At 57.3% G+C, this 26,313-nt stretch overlaps 1 protein-coding gene across 3 annotated transcripts in view; it reads left to right on the top strand.

Moving 5' to 3' along the window:
* The first annotated feature begins 2,337 nt into the window (after positions 1-2,337).
* VSTM2L (V-set and transmembrane domain containing 2 like) overlaps positions 2,338-26,313 on the top strand; it is a 37,810-nt gene continuing 13,834 nt past the window's right edge. Inside the window, exons 1-2 of one of the 3 annotated variants that reach the window (XM_019826527.3) lie at positions 2,338-2,709; positions 11,429-11,527. In XM_019826527.3, coding sequence (XP_019682086.1) covers positions 2,589-2,709; positions 11,429-11,527 — 220 coding nt within the window. In that variant the 5' untranslated portion in view covers positions 2,338-2,588. The remainder of the gene's footprint in view (positions 2,710-11,428; positions 11,528-26,313) is intronic. The other 2 variants (XM_019826526.3, XM_003983480.6) reach the window with 2 other exon arrangements.

The following is a 26,313-nucleotide window of genomic DNA, read 5'->3' as shown; positions in this document are numbered from 1 at the left end:
ACCAAGTTCAGGCATGTTTAGGGAGAGAACATGGTGGAAATGGTACTTGGACAGAGGGCATGTGCAGGAGGGGAGGCTGGGACCTTGAATGCAAACAAGACAAGTTGGGATTTCTGTAAGAAACAAGGCCATTGGAAGAATTTTGGACAGAACCTTTCACAGCATAAGCCTTTTCAAACTCATACAATCCCCGGAGGTCTGCTCTTGAAGGAGATTTAGAGGTCACTGTGTTTAACCCTGTTCCAGACTAGGAGGAGAAATGTTTCCTGAAGGTCAGGCAGTGGGTTAGTGGCAGAACAGCAGAGTGCCGCTGTCCCACCCTGACCTCCTTCCTTTGCAGCCCCCAAGTGGAATCTCTTGTTTTCTCTCTTCTAATCTGCTCACTCCCTGACCCTTTGCCTGTGCCCCGCTGCCTGCAATCTGTGGGTTAAGAGGAGAAAGCCCTGGGTGTGAGCCCCGGTTCTACCACCACATTGTCTTGGAGAGGCCTCAGGCTGGAACTGAAAGAGTCTGGGTTTCAGTCTTGGCGCTGCTGTGTGATCTCAAAGATTCTGTTTCTTCATCTTTATAAGAGGGGCAATGGAGTCCATTTCTTTGGAAGTGAGGCTCGAGTTAATGAATGAGAAGACGCTTTTGTAGAGTCCAAGATGCCTGGCCATCCCAGATAGCCTAAGTACCATCTCTGTGTGGGAAGGAAGTGAAAAGAAGTGAGTTAATCAGACAAAACCAACCCCTTCCACTAGTGAATGTGGGCGGAAAGGAATCGGGACGAGGGCGGGGATCTGTCCGCGGTGCTGAAGGCAGCGTCCTGCGGGGGCTGTCAAGCTGGGCTGAAACACAGCATTTGTAATTGGGGGCTTCGGGGGACTGTCCATAATTTTGAATGAACTGGATTCTTGCTAGCGACCACAGGCCCCATCCAGCGTGCTGCCCGCCATAATACTGGAAAGAGGGATGCGAGGGCAGAGTAAAGATGGGGGGGGGGAGCTGTCACTCGGGCTCTAATCTCATTCTCAAAGTTGGGGCTCTGTCCACAATTCTGGACTCATCTGTAGTCTGTGGGAAGGGGAGTGGGCTTTCTGCAGTGCTCACTCCCATTCGGCGGGCGGCGGAGCGGGAGAGGAAACCGGAAGGTCCGTCCCCGGTGTTGAATCCTCGAATCTAAGAGCCCGCCCAGCTAGGTCCTTGGGGCCAAAAAAGATGGGGGTCGGGGTTGACGCTGTCCTACTCCGTGGTGCTGAAACTGCGGCGGACAGGACCATGTCGGGAACGAGGCTTGGGGAAGGACAAGGGGTGAGAGCAGGAAGGAACCCTGCCCTGGGATCAGAGACCCTTGCCTCAGACTCTCCGTGGGACCTCGGAGAAGCTATGTCTCTGATTTAATGTGCTTCCTCTTCCTTTAAATGAGGCCACCTGTCTGCCCTCGTGTCTGTACTGAAGGTCTATCCCAACAGCCCCAGTATACCCGTCAGGGACGGAACCGGAGGATCTCCTTGGATTCCTGGTCTTGGGAATGGGAGTGGCTTTGTTACCTGCCCGCCCCTCCAACATTCCATCTAGGCCCATCGGTCCGAGGAAGGGAGACTTACAGTCCAGAAGGGGGCGATCCAATCCACCGCGTAGGGCCCAGCATCTTGGAGCTAGGAGCTCCAGCAACTGGCTCGCATCACTCCCATTAGGCAGGCAGGAAAACTGAGACACAGAGAGTAACAATAGTAATAACTATTCAGATCCTACCGTGAGGACGGCATTATGCTAAGAGCTTTTACGTTCACGATTTTTCATGAATCCTCACCACGACCCCTGGAGGTAGCTACTATTCCCATTTCTCGGATGAAACCTTTGAGGCTCAGACAGGGATAGACATCCGGACATGATCACGCAGGGAGCTAAAAAGCTGCGGCAGGGCTATCACGAGGTCCCCTGTGCCTCAGCCCAGATTCCTGCCCTACCTCACCCTCACCTCCACCCCCACCGCCACCGCCCCCCTGACCCTGGCACCGCCCTGCTAGCAAAGTTGGGAGTCCCTCGGAGCGCGCTGAGTCTGGCGGCAGGTGGATGGGTTTTTCTCCTCATCCCGCTGGATAGTATTTCAGGTTTTGAAGCCAGTTGTGTTATGCTTTGCGGGAACTGGGTCCCTGGGGTGGCTGCCTCCACCCCATCCCGCCGCCCGTTTGCACTCTCGGGTGGGGGGACGTTGCGGGTACCGCTTTAAAAATCCCAGCCTGGGCAAAACTTTGATGATAAATCAAGCGGTAGATCCCTCCGCCGCCGCCTCCTCTGGGCGGGCGGGAGGGAGTGGGAGGGAGGGGGTGCGGCGGCGCCGGCGCCGAGCGGAGTGGCCTTCCGCGGAAGGGAAGAGTCCCGCAGTCGGAGGCGGCCGGCTGGGCGTGCGCTCGCTACCCGCACCCGGGGCTGGACCGGAGCCGGGCGAGGGCTGGGGCCGGGGCCCGGCCAGCTTCGGCGAGCGAGAGGCAGCGGCCGGAGCTGGGCAGCCAGGCCGCATCCGGCAGGGAACGGCGGGCGCGGGGTCTGCGGTCTCCTGAGCCCCGATGTGAGGCGGCGGCGCCCCGGCCCGAGCGCGCACCATGGGGGCCCCGCTCGCCGCGGCGCTGGGCGCCCTCCACTACCTGGCACTTTTCCTGCAACTCGGAGGCGCCACGCGGCCCGCCGGCCACGCGCCCTGGGATAACCACGTCTCCGGCCACGGTGAGTTCGGTCGCCGCCCCCGCGGACTTCCCCACCAAACCCCACCCCGGGCTGCGCCGCTCCAACTTGGCCGTCCCCGGGCTGGAACCCGCGTCGGCCCCGGCGGGAGTCCCGCGGCGCCCCCTGCCGGGTCCACGGACCCGCCCTGGCACCCCGGCCGCCCCTGCAGAGGAAGGGGCACCCCGCGTGCAACCCGGATCGATCCCGCTGTAGCCGAGAGCCCCCTCCTCCCCAGCACGCTCGCGCCGATACACACACCTCCAGGACCACACGTATGCACAGCCAGGGGCACACTCACTGTTCCCACACTCACAACTCCTGCCCTCACGCATCTCCAGCCGCCTGCTCCGATCCCCCTCCTCACTCATAACCACTCACACTTATGCCCGCTGCACACACACACCGGCACCACGGTTGGGGGACTCACACCCTGCCAGCTGGCACCCAGGCGCACGCACTCTGCACAACTCTTGCCTGCCCTTCTGCCTACAGACACACACACACACACACACACACACACACACACACACACTTGTGAACACACTTTGCTCGCCCACTCCTCTCTGCCCATCTGCCTTTCCCTTTTGTAGGTTTAACCCTGTAGCTGCCCTCATCCCCTCTTACTCCTCATCTGCCCCTTGGATCACTGGGAAAGGTCCTGGGGACAGAAGACCCCGCGTCTTGAGAACTGGTAGACCCGAGCTGCAGCTGCCCCTGCAGGGTCGGGGTCGGAGGCTTGCTGGGAGCCCCACAAACACACTGGAATAGTTGGGATTGCTGCTTCCAGCCACAGGCGTGGACGGGGAAGAGGGGTGCTAGGTGCTTCTGTCTTGTCTCTGGGGGTGGGTGGAAAGCCCCCCGCCATCCTTCTGTAGGGCACCCCCCCCCCATCCTCAGCCTCGGCCCTGAGGATTGAAAGGTGGGAAATCAACTCAGCCACCGCGGGAGCTGGGGAGCAAGCAAGCAACCCCACACTGGTTGCCTGAGTCTGGGAAGCTCCTTTTAGCCCCAAAGGAGCCCAAGTTGGCAGTGGAGTTGTAACATCTGAGGCTGGTAGCTGGTGGGGGGGGGGGGGTTCCCCTGCCCCTGTGAGCCAGGCTCCGGAATGGGGACCGAAGCATAAATGAAAATGGAGATGCTTCTTCCATCCATCCCTTCCCAGTCCAGTGGGGGCGGCTGCAGCACCAGTGCTGGGCACTGTATGCCCAGGGCCGGTGGGGAGGTCTGCACAAAGAGCAGAGAACTGTGTGATTTATTCCGAAGGAAGGAGTGAGGCGGGGGGAGTAGGTAATCAGAGGAGGCTTTGCTGGGGCCTGATGCATGAGTGGGATTGTTCCCAGGGGCACGGGCGCTTCCAAAGCCCTTCTCAGGGTCTCTGCTTTTGGGGAACCATGATTCCCTGCACCTTCTGCCTTACCACGTTTGATAGAACTGCTCTGTGTATCATCTGCGCACCCTTCACGTCCTCCATCGAATTTCTACTGACCTGGCCGGAGCGCTGGGAAATAGGGGAAGGCTTATGCTGATCCTCAGTTTACAGATGGGGAAACCAAGGCTCAGAGAGGTGAAGGGACTTGCCCAAGGTCACACAGTGAGTGAGCGGTTGAGCTGGGACTGGCCACAGGGTCTGTCGGGCAAAGACAGAGCTTTTTCCAGGACATTCATCTCCCGGTCGGATCCCCTCCCATTTAAAGGAAACTGGGAATCCCTCCTTCCGCTCCCCTCCTCGCGATGCTCAGTTCCTTGGCACAGTTAGAACTTATACTAGGAGGTTTTCCAAGGAAGGGTTTTCCTGCATTTGCAGTCCCGAGAGATACGAGGACTGGGGCTCTGAGGTTTATGGTCATCCTGTCCCTGGAGCATCAGACCTCAAGGATTTGGGTGCTCCTCTGTCATTCCTGAGGTCCTGAGGGTCTGCCCTTTGTGTGGTAGTCTCTTCCTGCCCCCTGGTGCCGGGCGTGCTCAGGGGCACAACTCTGCCATGCCAGCTAGAATGTCACCTCTGAACCCTGGACAGGTCCCGCTAAGGCCCAGAGGAGGGGCTAGACAGAAAGGACACAGCACTGACTGCTGGGGGCCCTGGCTTCTCTCACTGACCCCCCTGTGCAGTTCTGGGCAAGTGGGTCAGCCCCCTGTGGGGCTCCTTCTGTCCCTCAAGAAACAAGGAAGCCAGGCTGCTCTGCAGGGGCCAGACTGCCTTCTCCCAACATTGCCAGGTTCAAAGTCACCAAGTAGTGGATGCCGAGGAGCCCCCACGGCGGCCCCTCTGCCGGGCCAAGTGCCCGCCACCACAGGAAGGGTTTGGAGCCACTCACTTAATCACAAAAAGAAACTGTTATTAATGATAGTGAGACGCGGCGAATAAGTGGGTCATGTCTAATAAGCCATTTGTGTTCAGGAGGAGAATACCAATTTGATAAAAGCTGTGTGTGCTGAAAAAGCCCAGAAATTGCTGTTTAGCAGATTGGAGCCTGATCGTTCCATTATTCCTGGGCTCCGCATGTCCTCGGCTGATTCAGGAAATGTGGCCGGGTTAGGGAGGGGTCTCGGTGCCTGCAGGTGGGGATGGGAGGCTGGAAGTGGGGGGCTCCTCCGGAGGAGCCCACGGACCCCAACCACTTGGCGGTTGCTCCCCTCTCCAGCTCAGTCCGAGCCCAGCCCAGCCGCCAGGCTGACGCCTTCCCCCCCCCCCCCCCCACCACCCGGGACTTGTCACAGGGAGAGCCCGTGGTCAGGTGGGTCCGCAAGGACATCTGTCTCGCTTCCCATCTCCCTGCTTCCTGCACTCAGCCCACTTCGCAGAGGGCCTTTTAAAGCCATGAGGATCGAATGGGGGAGTGAACGGAGCATGCCTCTTAGGGAGGCACAAGGGACTGAGAGGCTGGGAGGGTGGTGGCCAGTATTCGCCCCTAGTAGGTATTCCGTTAATGGCAACTATTTTGAATTTTCCTTCTCAGAAAGGGTTAGCTCATTGCCATAAGCACAGCAGAGGTGGCGGCGGGGGGGGGGGGGGGGGCGTGGGGAGCGAGGAGCTAGCATTTATGAGCTGCCTACTATGTGCTGTAGGCGCTACCAAACCCCTTGCCAGTGTTCACTCACCAAGGTTGACACTCTTCATGCAAGGCTGGGGTTGGAGAGAGGAGAATACTGAGGTTCAGAGAGGGCCAATGACTCGCCCAAGGTCACTGAGCCTGTATGGGGAGCGGAAGAGCTGTGCCTGCCTCCTCCGGGATGGCCTTGAGGCAGGCTCGGCCAGTCACGTGACAGGACTTCTTCCTTCTGCACGGCCTTAGCTGAGCCTTCCAGCTCCCCAGAGAACTGGCAAAGCAGTGGGTTCCAGCAAGAGGAACCAGCCGCTTAGACAGGTGACGGGTAGGGTCTTGCTGAGGCCACATGCAAGTTTAGAAAAAGACAGCTGGGCTGGACTCTTTCTCCAGTCCTTGTCCCAGGTCTGGGCCAGGGCAGGGGTCCTGAAGACGGGACCTCTGTGCGCATCCTGCAGAGACCTCCTGCCTTGGAATCACCGGGGAGTTTGTTAAAATGCAGATCCCAGGGTCCCCCAGACCCATTGGCCAAAATGATTGTTGATGAGACCCTGGAATCTGCATTTTAATAAGCTCCCCCGATGATTCCTGTGCAGCTGGAGTTTGGGAGCCACTGCCTAAAGTATTCACCCACGTGTAGGGACAGGATATTGTCTTGTCCAGGGGCTGCTGGGTTGATTTGGTTTTGCAAGAGAGGGAGAGGGCCACGCCGGAGCAGGCATGTGGACCCTGAGAGGAGACCCAGGAAGCCTGATACTGAAGCAAACATCCATTCTGCCACCCCACCCTGCCACACACGCACACACACACACACGCACACGCACGCACGCACACACACACCTAGGCCAGCACCTTCAATTATTAATACACCCCAATGCAGACACAGATCCTGGCTTGGCCCGGCGCTTTGTCCATTGAGTGATTCACCGTCCTGAGGTTCTCTCTGTTGCCAGGAGGGAGCAGCGGGGTGCTGAGGGAGGGGCGGGGGCCACCGGGCCGTTTGGCAAACAGCCTGTGCACTGGAAAACGACTCTGGCATTATCTCATTCCTTACTGAACTGTTGGTATCTCCCCATCAATAAGCTGGCTAGTTTGGTGGCTGGGAGACGGAGAAAATTGAGTGCTGTCTTCCGAAGGTTATGATGTTAAAAATGTGTTCGCATTGTCTCGGGTGTTGGTGATTATTCTATCAATTACGCCCGTAAACACTCGGCCTTGGGCTGAGGGTTCCCGGCCTCCTGTGGGGAATCGGCCCTCACAAGCGGTTTTCCCCGAGTCCTTCACACCAATTGGTTTTGACACCTTGCCTATCAGCCGCTCCGGCGGCCTTTTCCCGAAGCAACGGGAGCCGCGGGCGGCCAGCAGGACAGGGATTCGGCTCATCTCCACGGTGACACGGTGACAGCAGAAGTGTTGGGGGAGGTCTCCTTGTGATAAACAAGTGGGCAGGGACAGGGGTGAGGGAGAGTGGTCAGCCGCCAGGACCGGAGACGGAGGGGAGGAACAAAGCCGTGGGCAGGGGTGCATTTGCCCAAACTGCCTGGGAGGTTAGGGTTTGGCTTGGGGGTCACCTTACCCAACGCTGTGCAAATGAAGTGAGAAATATACAGAAGGAAATGTTTACTGAGTGTCATGCCAGGGCCTTGCATGGCGTTGTTCCATCTGATCCCCACAAGCACCCTAAGAAGAAGGGACCTTTTCTCTGGCCCAGTGTATTTTTGAGGAAACTGAGGCCCAGTGAGGTTAACAGCCTCGCCTGAGGTCAGACACCCAGCAAGTGCTGGAGCCTGGATTTGAACCCCGGAGTGTGACTCCAGACCCCGCGCTCACAGTGCTGTTGAGTCCCAGAGGCGAGGAGTTTTTGGAGACGTCCAAGGTCTGAAATCTTAAAACTTTGGTGTATTCCAAGCTGATGTAGTTTTAAACATTCGGTTGATTTTAATTTCGTAAGGAATCCATGTCTTTAGAAGAAAAGTCACAAAGCCGGAGCCCCTCCTCATCCTTACAGACCATGGCAAGGGCATCCCGGGCTGGGCAAGGCTGATGCCGCCTTGCCGTGGACGGACCCAGGCCCCGCCCCTTGGGTACATAGGAGAGGCTGCAACCCTGAGGGTCACGGGGCGCCAGGGTGTGTCCTCCTCTCCCCCGCCCCGGCGAGGTGAGACTCTTCTATCAGAAAAAGGGCCGGTGATCTCACTGGGGGAAGAAATCCACCCCTCCACCAGCTGGTGACCCTGAGGTCCCTCTGGCACCTGCCGCCGGGGGAAGGGAGGCGGAGACGGGGAGCCAGAGGAGCTATCGCTCCTTCAGGTCCCCGTCCCCGCCACGGGGCCCCCTCCCCGTCCTGGAAGCCAGCAGAGGAGTCTCTGGGACTCAGCTCCCTCACCCCCAGCTGAAACCTCTCTTCACGGGCCCTCCGCAGCCTTTGGGTCCTACCCGAGAGATGGTTTTAGGCAGCACCCGGACACAACCTCTTACATTTTAATCGTTCGCATTGATTTTAATGTGGATTGGAAAAATAAAACCGGCACATCAAGACTGTGATTTCACGGATATGATCGCTTAGGACGAGGCTAACGGGCAGATGAGAAAACAGTGGGTTAGTTTATAGGAAACCAGTCAGACAGGCCAGTGAGGGTGGTACACAGGCAGATCTGTGTGTAGGAATGACTGCACTTGGGGGTTGTTGGCCCGCGGGCTGCCTCCTCCCACCTCCTACTCGGGGCTCTCATTGGGAACCTCTGGCCTGACAGAGGCCGCTGCCGGGTATCGGAGGCTTGACCATTCACGTAGTCCCTCATTCATTCAGCAAAGATCAGCCGAGCACCTGCCATGCACCAGGCTCCTTTAGCCACTGGGGACGTAGCAGTGAAGGAGACAGATAAGGTTCTAGCTCAGACAACTAAACCTATAAAACATACATAGAAGTATAAATTGTGATAGGAGTTGAGAAGCAGCGATGATGTTCAGCCCAGAAAAGGCACTCCCTCCCGGGGCAGTGAGGGGACCCCATTGTGAGCTCCCTGTCGCAGAAGATATGCAAGCTGGACCCAACCATTTATTAGCTGGGGGCGTTTTGGAGGGAATCCCTGCTTTATTTCCCAAAGGAGCACAGACTGGTGAAGTCGGAAGAGAAGTCAGAACACAGTGGGTGGTTAATGACGGTCTGTCACCCAGCGAGTTAGAGATGGGCCCAGGTGGGCGGGGCTGAGGATGCCCGGGCCCCACACAGGGGACGCGGCAGGGGTGAGGGCCTTTGCTGGCTCCTGTGTTGAGAGGTGCGGGCAGTGGCTCCTTTGTGACTCCATTAAAGTTAAAGTGCCAGAGTTCGGGGGTGGGAGAAGTAGACCCTGAGCTTTTAGCCAACCCTCCCGCTAACTCGGCCTTGCTGGGTAGCTTGGCAGGTCCCTGCCCTTCTCTGGGCCTCGGCACCCCCAACGATGGCAAGTTTACCTAAGCTCTAAGCCTCTGGAGTCCTTCCAGGCCCTCTCCTTTGTCCTCCAGGCAGCAGGTGAGGCTGGAGTCCACGGCGGTGCGAACTCCGTCTAGCACGTGATGCTTCGTCTCAGTGGCCTTCGGGGGTCTGGGAACCAAGACGCCAGGCAGCGTTCATCCAGTTTTTTCCTCTGTGCCGATCATCTCCCTTACCTCCTCCTTTAAGCCTCACACGCCCCATGGGGAGGGTGCTCCCATGTTACGGACCAGGACACGGAGGCGTAGGGGGTGATGTGACCTGCCTGAGGCCACACAGCTGTTGAATGGCAAAGCCAGGCTTGAGCCCAGCTTATGGGGCTGCAGAGCTGGGGATCTGTCCGGCTCCTGGCTGCCAAGCCCGGTGGGCGTGTGGACACTTGCTTTGTTCCGGAGCGGCACCCTGGCTTCGTCGGATTCTCTCCGGGATGCCAAGATGCCGGAAGGGCCAGGGTCTGGCTGAACAAGCTCGATCTGAGAGCCTAGGCTCGTGGATCCGAGTCCAGCACTGTCCGTGGGGGTGGTGGGACCCTGGGTGCACCTGCCTGGCTGTTCCGCAGGGAGGGGGCTGGTGGCTTTGTCTGAGCGTGTGTCTGGAATGCGTGCATTTGGGTGTTTGATCATGTGCGGTTGAGATGTGGCTGGGCGGGAAGGAGCCGGGTGGTCCCTCTAGCGTCCCAGCCTAGGGGGGCCAGGCTGGGCCCTCTGTGCCATAGCCTTGGCTTCTGAATCAGCCTCCCCGGCCCCTCCAAGCTGATGCCCTTGGGACGTGAGGCATAGAAGCTCTGGGAGCATCTGGAAGGTTAGAGCCGGAGCTGGGGCCGGGGGGGGGGGGCCTTGCTCAGAGCTATCAATTAGGGGGCTGGCAGTGGCCATCTGTGGCAAGTGCTCTGCCTGCCCCTCTCTCTGGATCTCTCTCTCCGGGTTGGACTCTCTCCCTCTGTCCTTCAGTCTCTCTCCATCTTTCTTTGTCCCTTTCCCTGTGTCTGCTGCATCCATCACCCTCCCTCTTCCCATCTCCCCACCTCACCCTGTCTGTCTTCACATGCACACACGTGCACGCACGCACACGCGCCCACACGCACACACTCCTCTCCAGGTCACATCTAGGATCACACACGCGTGTATTCTGGGTAGCATGATGATACCCACACAGAGCGGGCACCTGAGAAATGTCAGTTGAATGACTGAAGTGAATGAAGGAATGGTGATGTTACAAGGGGATGAAATGAAATGGTGATGTTACAAGGGACACTGGAGCTTGTCTAGACTAGTGGTTCCTAATTTTCTTGGAGGTCACAAGCCTCTTGAGCATCTGATGAAAAATGGATCACTTCCTTAGAAAAATGCCACACCATTTTTGGTTAGTGCCGGTGGGTTCGTTGAGGCCCCCAAAGCTCACCTGTGGTCCCAGGGGAAGCAGCCTTCATTTCACTGGGGAGGAAACTGAGGCCCAGAAAGGAGCCAGGGCCAGCCCCAGGATGCAGGGCAAGCCCTCAGCAGAGCCGAGAGTGGGTCCTCCTCCTCCACCGCAGCTCTCCCATGTGACCTGGGGGTGGGGTTGGGGGGGGGTCTCTGAAGGTTTCCCACCAGAGTGGTCCCCATGTCCTGGGGCAGTCAGGAAGACTTCCTGGGGGAGGCAGGCTCCTTGAATCCAGGGCTGAGGGCTGGGTTGAGGGGATTCCAGAGGCCAGGGGAACCTCCCCTGACGTCCTGGGTCTGGCAGGGGCTTCAGTGGGAGAGTTGTGCATGTGTACTGGGCAAAGCAGGCTGCGGAGCTTGGTGTTGACCCCCACCAGCTGGAGGTTTTCGAGTGGGGAGGGTGGGGGCCTGGCGTCGGGGTAGGACCGGCCATGTGCCTGAAGTGGGGGCTCAAACAGGACTTGGAGGCTGGAGGGGGAGAGGCTGTTTCCTGGACTAGGCCCGAACTCGCAGGCTCGTAGGATGCCGGGGCCGCAGCGTCCAGGGGGCGACAGAAACGTGGGCTCCGTGGGAGATGGGAACTGGGTGTGCACGCGTGCGCGTGTGTGTGCGTGTGTGTGTGTGTGCGCGCGCGCGCACACTGGCTTCCTTTCTAATACTTGAGCACCCCAGGCTCCTCAGCACCTTCCCCCCAGTGATTTCATCTGCTTGGCAGGCTCCCCCCCTGCCCCACCCCCCCACCCTCCGGCTCCCTCCACCGTGCTTCGTGTACCTCCTCACAGGGGCGCGTGACCTGTCAGAGCCTCACCGTGGTCATCCCAGCGGGCACCCCAGGCACCCGTCCACACGCCATCTTGCAGAAGAGGAAACGGGCTTAAGAGGTGGGTGGGCTGGGGACCCACACCTCGTTCAAGGCAAGGGAGCAGAGCCCCACCTTTCCCCCCCCACCAGCCTGGCGTGATAAGGTTGTAGGGGATGGTACGTGCCCGGGCTTTGGGGTCAGATGCTCTTGGGCTCAAGTCCCGGCCCCCTACTCAAGCTCTCTGAGCCTCACTGGCCGACTTGGGGCTGGGGGTCTTGACTGAAGCCCCTCTTCTCCCAACCCTCAGGTTTGGTTCCTGGCTGAGGGCAGGGAAGGTGAGAACAGACGGCAGCGTGTCTGTTTTGCTTTGTGAGGTTTTAAAAAAATTATTTCCGGCCTCAGAGGCGGCAGCAATTATGGCCGGCTCACTGGGGAGCCGTTTGCCGCCTGTCATTGGCCCCAGGAAAGGGTCCCTAATGGAGGCCCGGCGGCCGGAGTGCATGGTAGTGAAAATAACGCTCCAAACAACCCTGCACTAATGGTCTCCTGGCAGGCAGACGAGAGGGAGGGGGCGGGCAGGCTGGCTGACAGCTGACGGAAGGCCTCTGGGGCAGGGGGCCCTGAGCCTCACCGGCTGGTCTCCTCATGTCCCCCAAACCCCAGCAGCGGTCCCTGAACTCCAGTTAGGCGCTGGGAGTCCTGAGCCCCATCCTGGCTCTGCTGTTTTCTGTTGAATCTCCTCCCGGGCAGAGGAAAAGCACTCAGTGCAAAAGCCCTGGGGTGGGGCAGAACCCCGTCAGCTAGGGATTCTCTGGTTCTAGAACAGTCCTTGCGATTCAGAAGGCCAGGCCAGTCTAGTCTTCTAGGGGAGGAAAAGGGAAGTGGGGGTCTTGGGGCAAGAGGAGCCGGAGCAAGGCCACCCTGTGAGAGGCGGCGTGAATAGCGGCCCGATCATCACCAACCTGATAAAGCTCCATGGAGCCCACTAGGTGCCGGATATTCACGGGGATGTGTGATTCTGTTGAGTGCCCATGATACCCATTTTACAGATGAGGAGACTGAAGCTCAGGGCTTTGCCCACCACAAGGAAGCCGAGTTGGGGTTCACATGTGAGTCAGCCTGACCCCAGAGCTCGCACGGTTTCTGCTGCTCTGCTAGATTTCCCAAACACAGTTGGGCAGGGGCGGGAGGGGCAGGGGCAAGCACTAGGTCCCAAGGGGGGCTGCGTTGGACCACACCTCCTGGGGAGGCGGCGTGGCCGCCAGAGTCTGCCTCAGTTTCTCCCCTGCTGTCGGTCCCCGCACCTGGCGTTCAAGTGCCCTCTCCCCTTCTCTGTTCTTCACGCTCCCTGCCCCCACCCATCTCTCACTTGTCTTTCTCCCTCTCACTGGACTTGAGGGGCGCTCCTTTCTGGGCTCGGGGGCAGCCGCTCATCCCTGTGGCTGGTGCGGCCTCCCTCTGCTTCCTCCATTCACCCCCTCTCTGCCCCTGGCAGGCAGCAAGGAGGGCACACACCCGGGCTTTGGGGTCAGACTCTTAGGCAGACTCTTAGGTCAAGTCCTGACCCCCCCCCCTCAAGCTCTGCAAGCCTGAGGAGCCATCTGTGCAATGGGCTCACCCCACTGGCCTTGCAGGATGTCCAGGCGAGGGGGGTGGGAGGAAATGGCATCTGCACAAACGTCAGGATGTCTGTTTGCCATCTCGTGTCCCTGCCCCCACATTCTGGTTCCTGTCCTGTCGCTGGCTCCCCGCACATCCCCCCCCCCCCGCTTGCCTCCCTCCCTCCCAAACCCTTTCACTCCCCGGGGCCCAGATGTGTGGGAAGAGGAGGCGGGAATTCCTCTGGGGAAACCTGCTCCCCAATCCTGCAAGTGCCAGAATATTTTCACTCTCCTTAAATCTCCCTAGATTTGTAATTCTACTGCTGTCTCTCTCAATCCGCGCCGCTGGCCTTGGGAGGCACCCTGCCCCCCGCCGCGGGCACCGGCACTGCCCGCCCAGCCGGGTCACGGCTGCCTGGCGGGGGAGGGGGGTGCAAGTCCTCCCTCTGTCCGTGCCTCAGTTTCTTCACCCATAAGAAGAGGAGAGTGACGGTGGCCACTTCCCAGGTTGTCTTGGGGATTCGGTGAGACATTTTACGTTATTAAAGAAGCATCTCTATAAAAAGGAATGAAATCGGATATATGCTACAATGTAGAGGAACCTCGAAAACATTATGCTGAGTGAAAAAAAGCCGGTCCCCAAAGACCGTATGTGGTGTTATCGCATTGGTATGAAACATCCAGAATAGGGGAGTCCAGAGACAGAACATAGAGCGGTGACCGCCAGGGGTCACGGGGACGGCTCGTGACTGCCTCCTGGGTGCGGGGTTTCCCTTCAGGGGGATGAAAACGTCTGCGGACTAGATGCAGGGGGTGGTTGTCCAACGCCGTGAATGCGCTCAGTACCACCGACTTGTTCATTTTAAAGTGGTTAATTCTGTGACCTGAATTTTGCTCCGATGACAAACTAAGCACAAAGGAAACGCCCCTGGAGCCCCTACTCTGCCAGATCGTCCACTGACAACAGCCTTACGACATAGGTGTTAATCACCCCCATTTTACAGATGAGCAAACCGAGGCCCAGCATCACCAGGCGCTTAGCGCATAGTAAGGGCTCAAAATGGTAGCTGGTTGCACTTTTATTTAGGGCAGCCCTCCTTCCCCATCAGCGGGGCTGGGCAGGGAGCCCACCTGAGCGAATGGACTTGTGTGTGTATAAAACTCAGCAGTTGAGTGGCTGCCACCGGGGAACAGCGGGCATTGAGGCCCTACTGTGTCCCCCGCACGGACATGTCATCTGCATCAGTCCTCGAAATAAGCCTTGAAGAAGTGACACAAGTGAGGGGCGCCTGGGTGGCTCAGTCGGTTAAGCGTCCGACTTCAGCTCAGGTCACGATCTCGCGGTCCGTGAGTTCGAGCCCCGCGTCCGGCTCTGGGCTGATGGCTCAGAGCCTGGAGCCTGTTTCCGATTCTGTGTCTCCCTCTCTCTCTGCCCCTCCCCCGTTCATGCTCTGTCTCTGTCTCAAAAATAAATAAAACGTTAAAAAAAATTTTTAAAATAAATAAATAAACTTAAAAAAAAAATGACACATGTGGGAACAAGCACTCAGGCCAGTGGGGTAACTTAGAGCCACACGGCACTCAGGCCAGTGGGGTAACTTAGAGCCACACGGCGAGTCAGGCCAGGGGTGCAGCTGTTATCCTCACGAGTAAATCCTGGGCGTCCCTGCCCCCCCCCACCCAGTCCCTCTGCTTCCTCCTGGTCCGCTCCCCATTTTTGCCAACAGGTCAACAATCCCCTGTGTGGGGCAAGGCCTAAGGGTGCAGAGACATTGGAGGCCTCTGACTGGATCGGACAGAGGCCCCTTGACTAGGGGATCAGCCCCACGCGGCGGAGTAAACAGCTCCCCACCAGGGCACCATTTCTTTGATGGTCTATTTCATTCAAAATTCATGGGTTCTGTATTCTGATCCATAATATATTCATGTTTGCTTTCATACAAAAATAATGTTCTTTCCCCATTTGGGGGGAGGGCAATCAATGCCTCGGGAGGTGGCTTCCCCGGTTGCAGCAGCAGGGACCGTGAGGGCATCCACCGTTCATTTCTTTGTTCGCTCACTCTGCAAGCGGGCCCTCGGGCCTCCTCGGGCCCGAAGCGGGTGTTAGTCCTCACCGCGTGCAAGACGCAGGGCACCTGGCGCTGAATCACCCAGGAAGCTGCCCTGTCAGCCGGACTGGTGGGCTCGGTAGGGTTGTGACAGGCGAGTGGCAGAGAGGCTCCAGGTCCGGGGGCCTCTGCAAGCCGGGGCCTGGAGGTGGGGCCGAGGGATGAAAGGCGGGAGGTCAGTGGCCGAGGACACCAGGGCCCATGACAGTGGTGGGGGTGGCTGCCCGCTGTGTCCGGCCCTCAGCAGGCCCTGCGTCCCAAGCCCTTCTGATCGAGAAGAATCTCTGCTTGGTGCTGCTCTGAATTTAATGCGTGACCCTCGCCGGTCTCCCCTGTTAATGCAAGAAAATGGAGACTGAGGCCCGGAGCCTTCAGCAAGCCGCTGCCTTCCCTTCCTGGCTGGAATTTACAGATGCTGTTTGGTTCTCATAGTGTTTATTTTTACAGTTACCCTCTATTTATGGCAAGTGATGCTGATTTTCCGTTTATGGCGGTAATAAAAGTCTCCTTTTAAGCTGAATTTATTTAAGTAAAAAGGGAAAGATGCTTTGAAAATAAATATTAAGTAAATAATGGTGCAGGTGCGTCAGGGATCCTGCAGAAATGGTGAAGGTAGTCCCCAAGAGGTCAGACTCGTGAGACTCTCCCTCGGGTGCGCCCTTTCCTGTTCGGAGCTCCTCCTAACTGTGCCAACTCCAACCAGCCTTCAAGTCCAAGTGTGCCCCATCACCTAGAAGCCACCCCTGAATCCAGGCAGACGTGGGCCTGCCTTTATCTTCCCTCACACCATTACCTGCATCCCAAGTTTCTGCATACAGTTGTGCTCTGCGTATCTCTGGGCTGGGGCGGGGAGGGGCCACGATCCATGGCTATGTGAGTGGTGCACACCCTGAACAACGGTACATGGCGATGCAGGCTCAGCCCCAGCTGTTGTTCACACAGTAGTCACCTGTCTGTGTGTCTGCCCTTCCTGTGGACTGTGGGCCGCGTCTTGGGAAGCCCGGCACACGTAGGGGTCTATGAAGGTTGATCTCTTTCATCCCGTTTGCGGGGAGGACTTGAGCTCACCGCATGCCCGGGTCGCCATCTTCCCGCCAAGGCACGCTGCGGTTCACTAAGCTTTTGTACAAAATGCCTTCTTCCGCTTCTTGAGAAGGGGAGAGCTTGCCCACTCCAAGATGAAACGACCCGGATCCCTCAGCCTGCCAGAGAACCCTCGCGTTCCTCCCTTGAGCCCATCCCCGAGCAGATGCTCTGCACCCACCCCCAGGGAGGAGAAGACTGGGTGTCGCCTGCTGGGCCTCCTTCTACGAAGCCAGCCCTCTCAGACCCTGGGGGCTTTTCCATCCAGTTTATCTGGGTTTTCCTCTTATGGACGTGTCACATCTCCTGGTTTCGGGAGCAAGGTGAGATTCACAGATGAGCTGGGGCTCCGTTAAACACTCCCTCCGCAGCCTTTCCCCTGTTCGGCCTCCCAGCTGGGAGTTAAGGTGGCCACGGGCCTTCCTGACCCTGTGCCACACACCCCTTGCAGTCCTGGCCACCAGCTGAGCTGGGCACAGAGCAGGCTGTCCGGAAACGACCCCCAAAGAGTCACACTTTTTAGGACAGAAGGGGAAAGATGCTGAGTGACGGACGACCCATGTTCTGGTTGGCAAATTCTGCAGGCAGCCTTGGGACTGAAGTCTGGCTTTGTTCCCTCATGCGGTGTGACCTCAGGCACTGACACTCCCTCTCTGAATCTTCATACCTCCCTCTGTGAAATGGGGCTGACAATAAATAGTAGCAGCTCATCAAGTCCTTGGGAGGATGAAGTAGGCTTCTGTGTACAGGCGGCACCTAGAGGGGTGCCTGATGGCCCCCAGGTTCTCTGAGCTTTGTTTCTTAAGTTGCAGGAAAAGGCTCAGGTATGGAGGGAGGTAAGTGGTGGGGGGAGTTCCAGGGGCCCTCACGTGGACACCCCGACTTCCTATCTTCATCATTGTCGTACCAGCACCAGCAGAGGACAGGGGGAGAGTTTGGACTTGGCTCCTAAAGCCTGAGTCTGAATCCCAGCTCCTCAAAGTCCCTGAGCTGCTGGAAACCTCTGTGAGCCTCAGTTTTCCCACCTGCAGGAAAGAGCCGATGATCCCTGACCGGCAGGGCCGCTCCGAGGGATTATGTGGGGTCAGACACATCAGCTTTCTGGTGGGTTGTGGGCCTCCAGTCGGAAAGATGATCCCGTGTTGGATCCCAGGCTTGTGGTGCTGGTCCCCGGGCCGCAAGGGTGCAGAGGGCCCCCCGCGAAGCAGCCACAGCCCTTTCTGGCCTTGCCGGCCTTGATTTATTGTCCCGTCTCATTCTCGGTCGCACTTCCTATCCCAACTTGATGGGCCCTCTCACGGAGCCTCCAGCCTGCCTGTCAGTTTGGCAGGACCCGCGTGGGCCAAGCCGGGCTTGGGCGGCCGGTGGTCGTGAGGGCCAGAAGGAGGGAGGGTGGGGAGGGGCCCGGCCTACTGGGGCCCAGCTAGGACCTCCCAGGTTGCTGTGTCCACATTATCCATTTGTCTGTCCCTATCCCTGCTCTTGTGGGCACGGTCCCCCCCCCCAGAAACTCCATTCTGGCACATAGTAAGTGCCCAATAAACAAAAGATGTCTGTCTCCTTTGTTTTGTTTTGGTTTTTTCCTTACAGTTTCAAACTTAAGTCCTCTGGGTTTCTGTCTGACCTTTCTACCTTCATTCATTCATTCATTCATTCACTCGCCCTTTCAGCACATGCTTAACAGCACCTCCTCCCTGCTGGGCAGTGCAGGGGCCCTGTGCTGGGGGAGCTCCCAGGCTGGGGGAGACACAGACGCCTTAGTATCTGTCACATGACATGCTGCGGTGGGGGCAATGACAGGACTCAGAGACCATCAGGGGCCCCGAAGAGGACTTCCGCTCCAGCCTGGGCAGGGAGGGCATCTCCAGGCACAGGGCCACCTGTGAGCTGGGATTCCAGCCCAGGGGGGACACATGGAAGTGACAGGGAGAGGCAGGAGGGGCCACGGCCGGGGTTCAGCAGAGCCACTGCTGCGGACTTCGGATGCCCAGCCCGAGAAGCTGCCTCCGACCCTGAGTGTCCCATTGGGCACCCCGAGTGTGAGGGTTTCCTGGAGCTCCCGGGTGGCCCTGAGCCAGGAGGATGGGATCCTTTCTGTGCCTTCTGGCAGAGCCACCGTATATGTCTTGCGCGACAGCAGCCAGCGTTCACTGAACACCTACCGTGTGTCTGGTATCATTGCGGCTGCCAGGATCCCACAGTAAACAAAACAGGCTCCAGGCTCCAGCCTTTGAAGGGCTTACACTCAGGTTGGGAGAGGGGCAGCGAACGAGACGCGGAAGAGACGGCATGTTAGTGTAATGGTTAGGAGAAAGCGCGAAGTCGCGGAAAGGGGACAGACAGGGTGGGGAAGACGCAGGAGGTGACACGGGAGCAAAGGTTTGAACGAGGTGGGGGGGGTCCCGTGCGTGGGGGTGGGGAGCATTCTGGGCACAAGTCCAGGGAAATCCTCGTTGTGTGAAAACCGCTGCGGCGGGCCAGAAGCCACAGGAGGACTTTAAAAAAAACTGTGATAAAATTTATACAACATCGGATTTACCATTTTAGCCATTTTTTACGTGTACGGTTCAGGGGCGACAAATACGTCCCGATTTGGGGGCAGCAGTCCCCGCCATCCATCTCCAGAACGTTCTCGTCTTCTCCAGCTGAAACTCTGCTCCCGTAAAACGCTAAGCACCGCCTCCCCCCGCCCCATTCTCCTCTCCCCCAGCCCCAGGCAGCCTCCCCTCTGCTTTCTGTCTCTAGTTTGACCGCTCTAGGTGCCTCATATAAGTGGAATCATGCATTGTTCGTTCTTTGGCTCCTGGCTTATTTCGCTCAGCGAAATCATGTCCTCAAGGGTCATCCATGTTGGAGCCCGTGTCAGAATTTCCTTCTCTTCAAGGCCGAATAATATTCCGTTGTATGGAGAGACATTTTGTGTACCCATTCATCACTGGAGGATTTTGAGCAGGCCCTGACACAGCAGGACGTAGCAAGAGATGGGCTGAGCGGGGACCCTCGGGGCCACAGTGGTTCTCTCCGTTCTGCCCTCCTTGCCTCCCTCTAGCTCCATTTCTGCCTTGGTTCCCCTGACACGGAGCTGATCCTTTTACTGGTCCTCAAGGGACTCTCATTCTGGCAGAGACTGATGGGTGGCCTGGGGTCCAGTCCCTGTAGGCTTCCTGGAGGAGGCAGCCTCAAACCAGGGATCTGCAGATTAAAAGGGCAAGGAGGCCTGTGCAGAAGGAGAGAGGAGATTTGGGGCCAGAGGGTCCGGAATGGGGGATCTGGCCTCAGAGATGGAGGGAGGTGGGGAGTGGGCTGAGGCTGCCTTTGGTGAACACGTCCCCTGAGGCCTGCCTGTGTGTCGCTGGTAGGGGGCCGTGAGGAGCAAATTGAGGAAGGACCAGGTACAGGACTGATGGATAGGAGGTTGCACGGGGGCCCAGATGTGAGTGAAATACAGATGCTGCACTCACTGCATAATCTAATGAGGATACAAGGAGCGTCTGTTAAATCTTCCCAGAGGTGACAGAATTTTGAGCTAGAATGTGAGAGAAGGGAGTGATGTTTGTGGAGCACCTACTATGTGGCAAACACGAGGCACATGTTGCCTTGTGTTGTCCTCCCCTCTGCGCTCTCATTCTCTGTTCGTTTTATATAACGAAATGAGGTTCAGGGGCGCCTGGGCGGCTCAGCCGGTCGAGCGTCGACTTCGGCTCAGGTCATGGTCTCACGGTTTGGTTCGTGAGTTCGAGCCCCGCGTCGGACGCTGTGCTGACAGCTCAGAGCCTGGAGCCTGTTTCAGATTCTGCGTCTCCCTCTCTCTCGGCCCCTCCCCTGCTCATGCTCTGTCTCTCTCTGTTTCTCAATAATAAATAAATGTTAAACAAATTTTTTTTTAATTAAAAAAGAGAACCGGGGTTCAGAGAGGTAAAGGGGCTTACCCCGGTCACACAGCTGGGTAGTAGAAGGAACAGGATTCAAACCCAGGCCTGCAGGCCAAGCCCTAGATGTGTTGAACCAGGGCCTGGAAGGTTAGGAAGGAGGTCAGCCCCTGGTCTTGAAGGGCAGACAAGATCTTCCAGGTGATCCTCTGCCTTTACCGGAAACCAAACGCACTGATCCAGGCCAGGGCCACAGAGCTGTTTCCTGCAGACGATGCCCTGATAAGCGGGCTGAGGGTTAATGACTGTATTGCTCCCCCAATTAAAAGCAGAAAGGAAGAAGAGGTTGCATTCAATCAAGCCCCTTTCTCCTTCTCCTGCAGAATCCTAATTTGTGGACACCCGTTGTAATTGTCTGCCCAGCAAGCCCAGCCCTGCTCAGGCCCTGGGGCAGGAGAGCACCATTGCAGCCTCTCAAAAATCTATAATTATTCCAGCCTCCCCGGGGACTGGCCATGAGGAGTTACCTGAGCAGGGAGGGAGGGCTCAGGACAGGAGGAAGTCAGAGAGGAGAAATGGATTTTCTGTCCCAAACTCAGCAGGCGTGCTAGCTGGCGAGAGGGGGTCTGGGTGCCTGGAGGTGGGGGAGAGGACTAGGAAGAGGGGCTGCAGGAGAAAGGTCGAGAAGTTACGGGCTCCGCTCTCGAGTGCTCTAGAACTGGGTTCAAATGTTCACACTTTGTGGCTTTGGGCAAGTCCTTGACCTCTCCGGGCCGCAGGTTCCCCACCTGCACTATGGGGATGACAAGCATCACACTCCCCCACGGCAGCATGGCAGGAGCACGAGCAAATGTCCGAGATGAGTATGGCACCGTGCCTGGCCCAACGCAAGTGCCCTGTGTCTTAGACGTTGTTACCGCATTGTCGTCACGCGGTATCCTCTCTCACGGAGTCAGGTTAGGAAGCAAGAACCTTATGCCAATTAGAGCTGCCCACCTGCAGTGGGGGTATGAGGAGCTGGGCTCCCCGTCTCTGGAAGTGTCCAAGTGGGATACAGAAGTAGGGAACCTGGTGGCTGAACTTTTCCTGATTCGTTCAAACCAAACCCTGATGGGGGCGGGTGGGCCCCTGGGTCTTAGTCACAACTGCTGGTCAGACCCAGGTTCAACACCCAGCTGTGTGTGAACCGTGGGCAAGTCCTGGCCCCTTTTTGAGCCTCACTTTCCTCATCTGTCAAATGGGGGTGAGCAGAGGAGAGAGTATTAGAGATAGTGCCTGCCTAGTGCTAGGCATGAGTAGATGCTTAAAAATCATATGGATTCTTTTTAAAAAACAACAAAGCTCCCTGGATTTCTTTCTTCTCTTCCTTGCCTTGGCCCACACCATTCCTTTCCCCGCCCCGCCCCCCCCCCCCCCCCCCCCCGCCTCTGCTTGTCAGGATCCACCCATCTTCCGGCCTGGCTGCCACATGCCTCCTCCCCCAAGTGGAAGTGACCCCTCCCCTTCCCAATGCCCAGGGCACCTTCTCCCTCAGATTGTCTGAGCTGGTGGGGTTCTCAGACCCCAGGACTGACCCCCGTGGCACAAAGGAGCAAACCGAGGCTCGGAGAAGGGGAGAGATGTTCCCCAGGTCCCACAGCCAGTCTGTTGGCAGAAACAGGCTCAGTTCTCCATCCCTGGTTCCGGTTCTGCATTCCGGGCACCCACCTGCACGTTGCTTCTCCTTCAGGGGCTCCTTGGGGCAGGTCTGGGGACAGACCTTCGTGTTGCTGCCCGTGACCAGGGAGACTCAGATTATGCCCTCAAATGCTCAGAACCTTGGTTTCCCCACTTGTCTGGCAGACACATTGCCCCCTTCACCACTGAGGTTGGAGCCAAACCTGAAGACAGGTCCTGGAAGGGACTGAGGGGTCGGAGAGACCCTGGGACCAGAGTCACTATGGGGGAGGAGGTGGTGGCTGCACCCACAGATGACTCACCTGGTTCTATGAGTTCTGGGAGCCAGATTTCTATCCGTCCTTCCACCCAAAGCCCATCCCCACTCCTGGCTCAGGACCACCTGCCCCACCTGTGGATGCGGAGGGTGGGGGGTGGATAGGGAGCATAACACCTCCTCTGGGAAGATTGCCCTGATTGCCTCAGGCTGGCTGAAATGCCTCCCCAGCCTGTCCCGCAGAACCCATTTTAGACTACTTTTTTTTTTTTAAGTTTAATTAATTATTATTATTTTTTTTTTTTGAGAGAGAGAGAGAACAAGCAGGGGAGGGGCAGAGAGAGAGGGAGAGAGAGAATCCCAAGCAGGCTCCGCACTGTCAGTTTAAAGCCCAACGTGGGGCTCTGCCTCATGAGTCGTGAGATCATGACCTGAGCCGAAATCAAGAGTCAGATGCTTAACGGACTGAGCCACCCAGGTGCCCCTAGACTGTTACTTTTTAAGAAAGACCTCTGCAACCAAAGAGAATTTCCATACTCTGGGAAGAACATGGCCTTGGAAATCAGGCCTGGGTTCCAATCCAGGCTCCACTGGGTGACCACCTGCCAGGACATCCCACACACGTGACAGCTGAGCACCGGGAATGTGGCTCGTCTAAATTGAGATGTAATCATGTAAAGTACATGCTGGATTGCCAAGACTTAGCACAAGAAGGAATGTAAAAGATTAATAATTTCTATGACATGTTGAAATAAGTTTTTTGCTATCTTGGGTTAAATAAAATACATGATTAAAATTAATTTCATCTGTTAACAAAAAAAATTTTTTTTTTAACTTTTCAAATGTGGCTCCTAGAAAATTAAAAATTCTGTACCTGTCTCAGCAGCAGGGCATGCGCTGTTTCTGCTGGACAGCGCCCTCTAGAGGACCATTACTGGGATGGCGGAGGGGACCGGTGGCTGCGCGGCGGGGTCTTCCCCCAAGACTATTTGGGGGCGAGGGGGCCTGGTCAAGGACTCAGGGCCTGACCTTCCTGTCCCCTGGCTGCTGTGTAACCCCAGGCCAGACACCACTCTCTCTGAGCCTTGCTTCCTGGATCAGTACAAAGAGCTACTGGGCTGGGATTGGGCTTTCAGTCAGTCTGGGGGGGTGGGCGGGGCCTGTGGGCAGGGGAGGCTGAGCCAGCGTGGATGGAAGTCTGCCCCCCCAATGGAGTCCCCGCCCAAGGAGAGCCCATCTCCGCCCTTCCTGCCAATGAGACCCCCACGAACCATCTCTCCTCGGTCGACCAGACGTGCTTCCTGCGCTCACGCACGTCTAGGCGGAGGAGAAGCGTGGTGGCGGAGTCCCACAGGCCGGGGTTCGAGGCTGGCTCTGCCCTTCCTAGTCTGTGATCCTAGCAGCTGTGTTTCCCCATGTGCAGGAGGGAAGGGGGCCAGTACGTCTGCTTCCTGTGGCTCAGCAGTGGCACCTGCAGGAGGTCACAGCTGTGTCCTCTCACTGTCTCTTAGGCAGCCGGGTCCCACTGCTGGCTGCTTTGGATCCACCCCTCCTTCTTCCCAGCTTGCAAAGAATACTGGGTGTGGGTCAAGGCAAACTCCAGCTGTCCCAGGACAAGGGGCCAGGGGCTCCCCGAGGTTACCTCTCAGCCCCTCCTCACGGCTCAGGGCCACGATGGCCCCCTTCAGTCCTGCTTGAACTGGCAGGTTGTCATCAGGGGAGGTGAGGAGGGCTGGGCCTGGCCCAGGATTCTCAGGATGGGGACCGCTTGGCTCTGGACCCTGCTCCGCCATTACCCAGTCTTGCATTCACTCAAGAAGTATGTACTGAGGGGCACCTGAGTGGCTCAGTCAGTTAGGCATCTGACTTCAGCTCAGGTCATGATCTCGTGGTTCATGGGTTCGAGCCCTACATCAGGCTCTGTGCGGACAGCTCAGAGCCTGGAGCCTGCCTTGGATTCTGTGTGTGTGTCTCTCTCTGCCCCTCCCCCCATCCAAAAAATAAATAAGCATTTTTAATATTTTTTTAACGTTTATTTTTGAGACAGAGAGAGACAACGCATGAACGGGGGAGGGTCAGAGAGAGGGAGACACAGAATCTGAAGCAGGCTCCAGGCTCTGAGCTGTCAGCACAGAGCCCGACGCGGGGCTCGAACTCACGGACCGCGAAATCATGACCTGAGCCGAAGTCGGCCGCTTAACCGACTGAGCCACCCAGGCGCCCCTAAATAAGCATTTTTTTAAAAGTATTTATTGAGCACCTACTATGTGCCAGGCACTGTTCTAGGAACTGGGACTCCATATATCTGTGGACGAGACAGGCACAGTGCTCACCACCAGGGAAAGCAGACAATAAACATAAAATAAGTTTATTAGCTGGGCTGTCCAATACAGTAGCCATTACCCACAAGTGGCTATTTACGTTTAAATTTAAATGAGTTAAAATGAAATAAAATGTAAAATTCAGTTCCTCGTTCGCACTAGCCACATTTCAAGTGCTGGTGGTTTCTGGGTTAGCTCGGCTATAGCACATTTTCTTCACTGCGGAAAGTCTGTCAGAAGGCACCGATCATGTGTTGGAAGGAGGAGTGATTTGAAGCACGGGGTTGGGGCGGGAGACGCAATTTAAATGAGGTGGTCAGGGTTGAGGAGAGCAGAGTCCTGGAGCAGAGGAGCTTGGGAGCTCTGTGGGAGTCTACAGGCAGAGGGAATACCAAATGCAAAGGTCCTGAGGTAGGATCTCAACTGGAATGTTCAGAGAGCAGCAAGGAGGCCATGGTCCCAGGAACAGAATGAGCAGGGGCCAAGCAGAAGCTGGCACCCGAGGGGACGGGCCCAAACACGGAAGGCCTGGTCTTTCACGGTGAAGGCTGCGGCTCTTGCCCTCAGTGAGGAGACACCGTGGAAAAGTTTTGAGGAAAGAACGAACCGGGATCGGTTTGTGTTTTGCCAAAATAACCGTGGCTGACAAGTTGAAAATAATTGTCGGCGAGGATGGGGTGGCCGCAGGGGCCGAGCCTGGTTTTGTCTCCTGCCCCGTGGGAATAAGGACAGTCCCAATGCACGTGAAGACACCTCACACCTCACTGGGCACGTGCACAGTAATTGAAATACTCATTCTTTTTTTTTTAATATATATATTTTTTAAGTTTATTTTAAAAAAATTTTTTAATGTTTTATTTTTGAGAGAGCACAAGCAGGGGAGGGGCAGGGAAAGAGAGGGAGACACAGAATCTGAAGTGGGGCTCCAGGCTCTGAGCTGACAGCGCAGAGCCTCCCGCGGGGCTCGAACCCACGAACCGTGAGCTCAAGACCTGAGACAAAATCAAGAGTCAGACGCTTAGCCGAGTGAGCCACCCAGGCGCCTCCCCGAACACTCATTCTTATTAAACAGGCTTTGTTTATGGAACAGCGTCCAGTCCCTCCCAAACTTTACAGAATGTGGAAACCTCCAGGAAGCATCTCACAAACCTTTGACCTTGGGGATCAGGGACCTTGAAGACTTTGTCTGAGCCCAGGTCCTGGAGTCGAGCTCCACATGGACACCCTGCGTGGAGGGCAGACAAGGCAGGGGCTTCCTGGCGGAGGTGTTTGTCAGTCCTGATGCTCCCAAAGCCCTTGGCATCTTGGGGAGGGGCAGGAGGCACGTGGCCCCAGAGCAGGACCCCCACCTCCCAGCCCAGGGCGCCCTCTTCCTCCTGCCCCAAGCCGCACAGGGAAGGGGACATACAGGAGGGACCACTGGGTGGTGGCACATCGCCTCCGGGGAGGGGCGTACCCGGCAGGCTGCAGCAGCCAGGTGGGCACCAGGTGGGAGGACTGACGGACACACATTCCCCGGGTGACCTGCTTGTTGCCAGGCGTCTTTCCAGGGCGAGATGATCTCTCCTGAGAAGAGGAAAGAATCCTAATTACATCTCAGGACAGTATTCGTTTGGAGAGAGGAGAGACAGAACATATGGTGGGGAGGGGCACGGGCCACATTAAATGGGCATTTGTTTTCTCGTTTACCTCGCGGCGTGGTGGGGGTGGCGGGGGGGCAGGGCTCCTGCTGGGTCAGGAGAGCTGCCTGCCCTGGGATTTTCACGGGGAGCTGGGCCTTGGGAGGGACAGGAGGCAGGTGCGGCTCCCACCGCACCCTGGGGGCCGTCAGAGGATGGAAAACGTCCAACCCATTCAGGACGCGCAGAGCGCCCGCTAGGTGCTGGGAGCGGCGTAACCGGTGGGGGCTCCACATCCCTGTTGTCCAGGAGCTCGGCACGCAGTGCCTGC

The sequence above is a fragment of the Felis catus genome, chromosome A3 (assembly GCF_018350175.1).
Source record: "Felis catus isolate Fca126 chromosome A3, F.catus_Fca126_mat1.0, whole genome shotgun sequence".
Classification (NCBI taxonomy): Eukaryota; Metazoa; Chordata; class Mammalia; order Carnivora; family Felidae; genus Felis; species Felis catus.
Note: the sequence above shows the minus strand (reverse complement) of the source record. Positions and strands in the feature narration are given on the sequence as shown.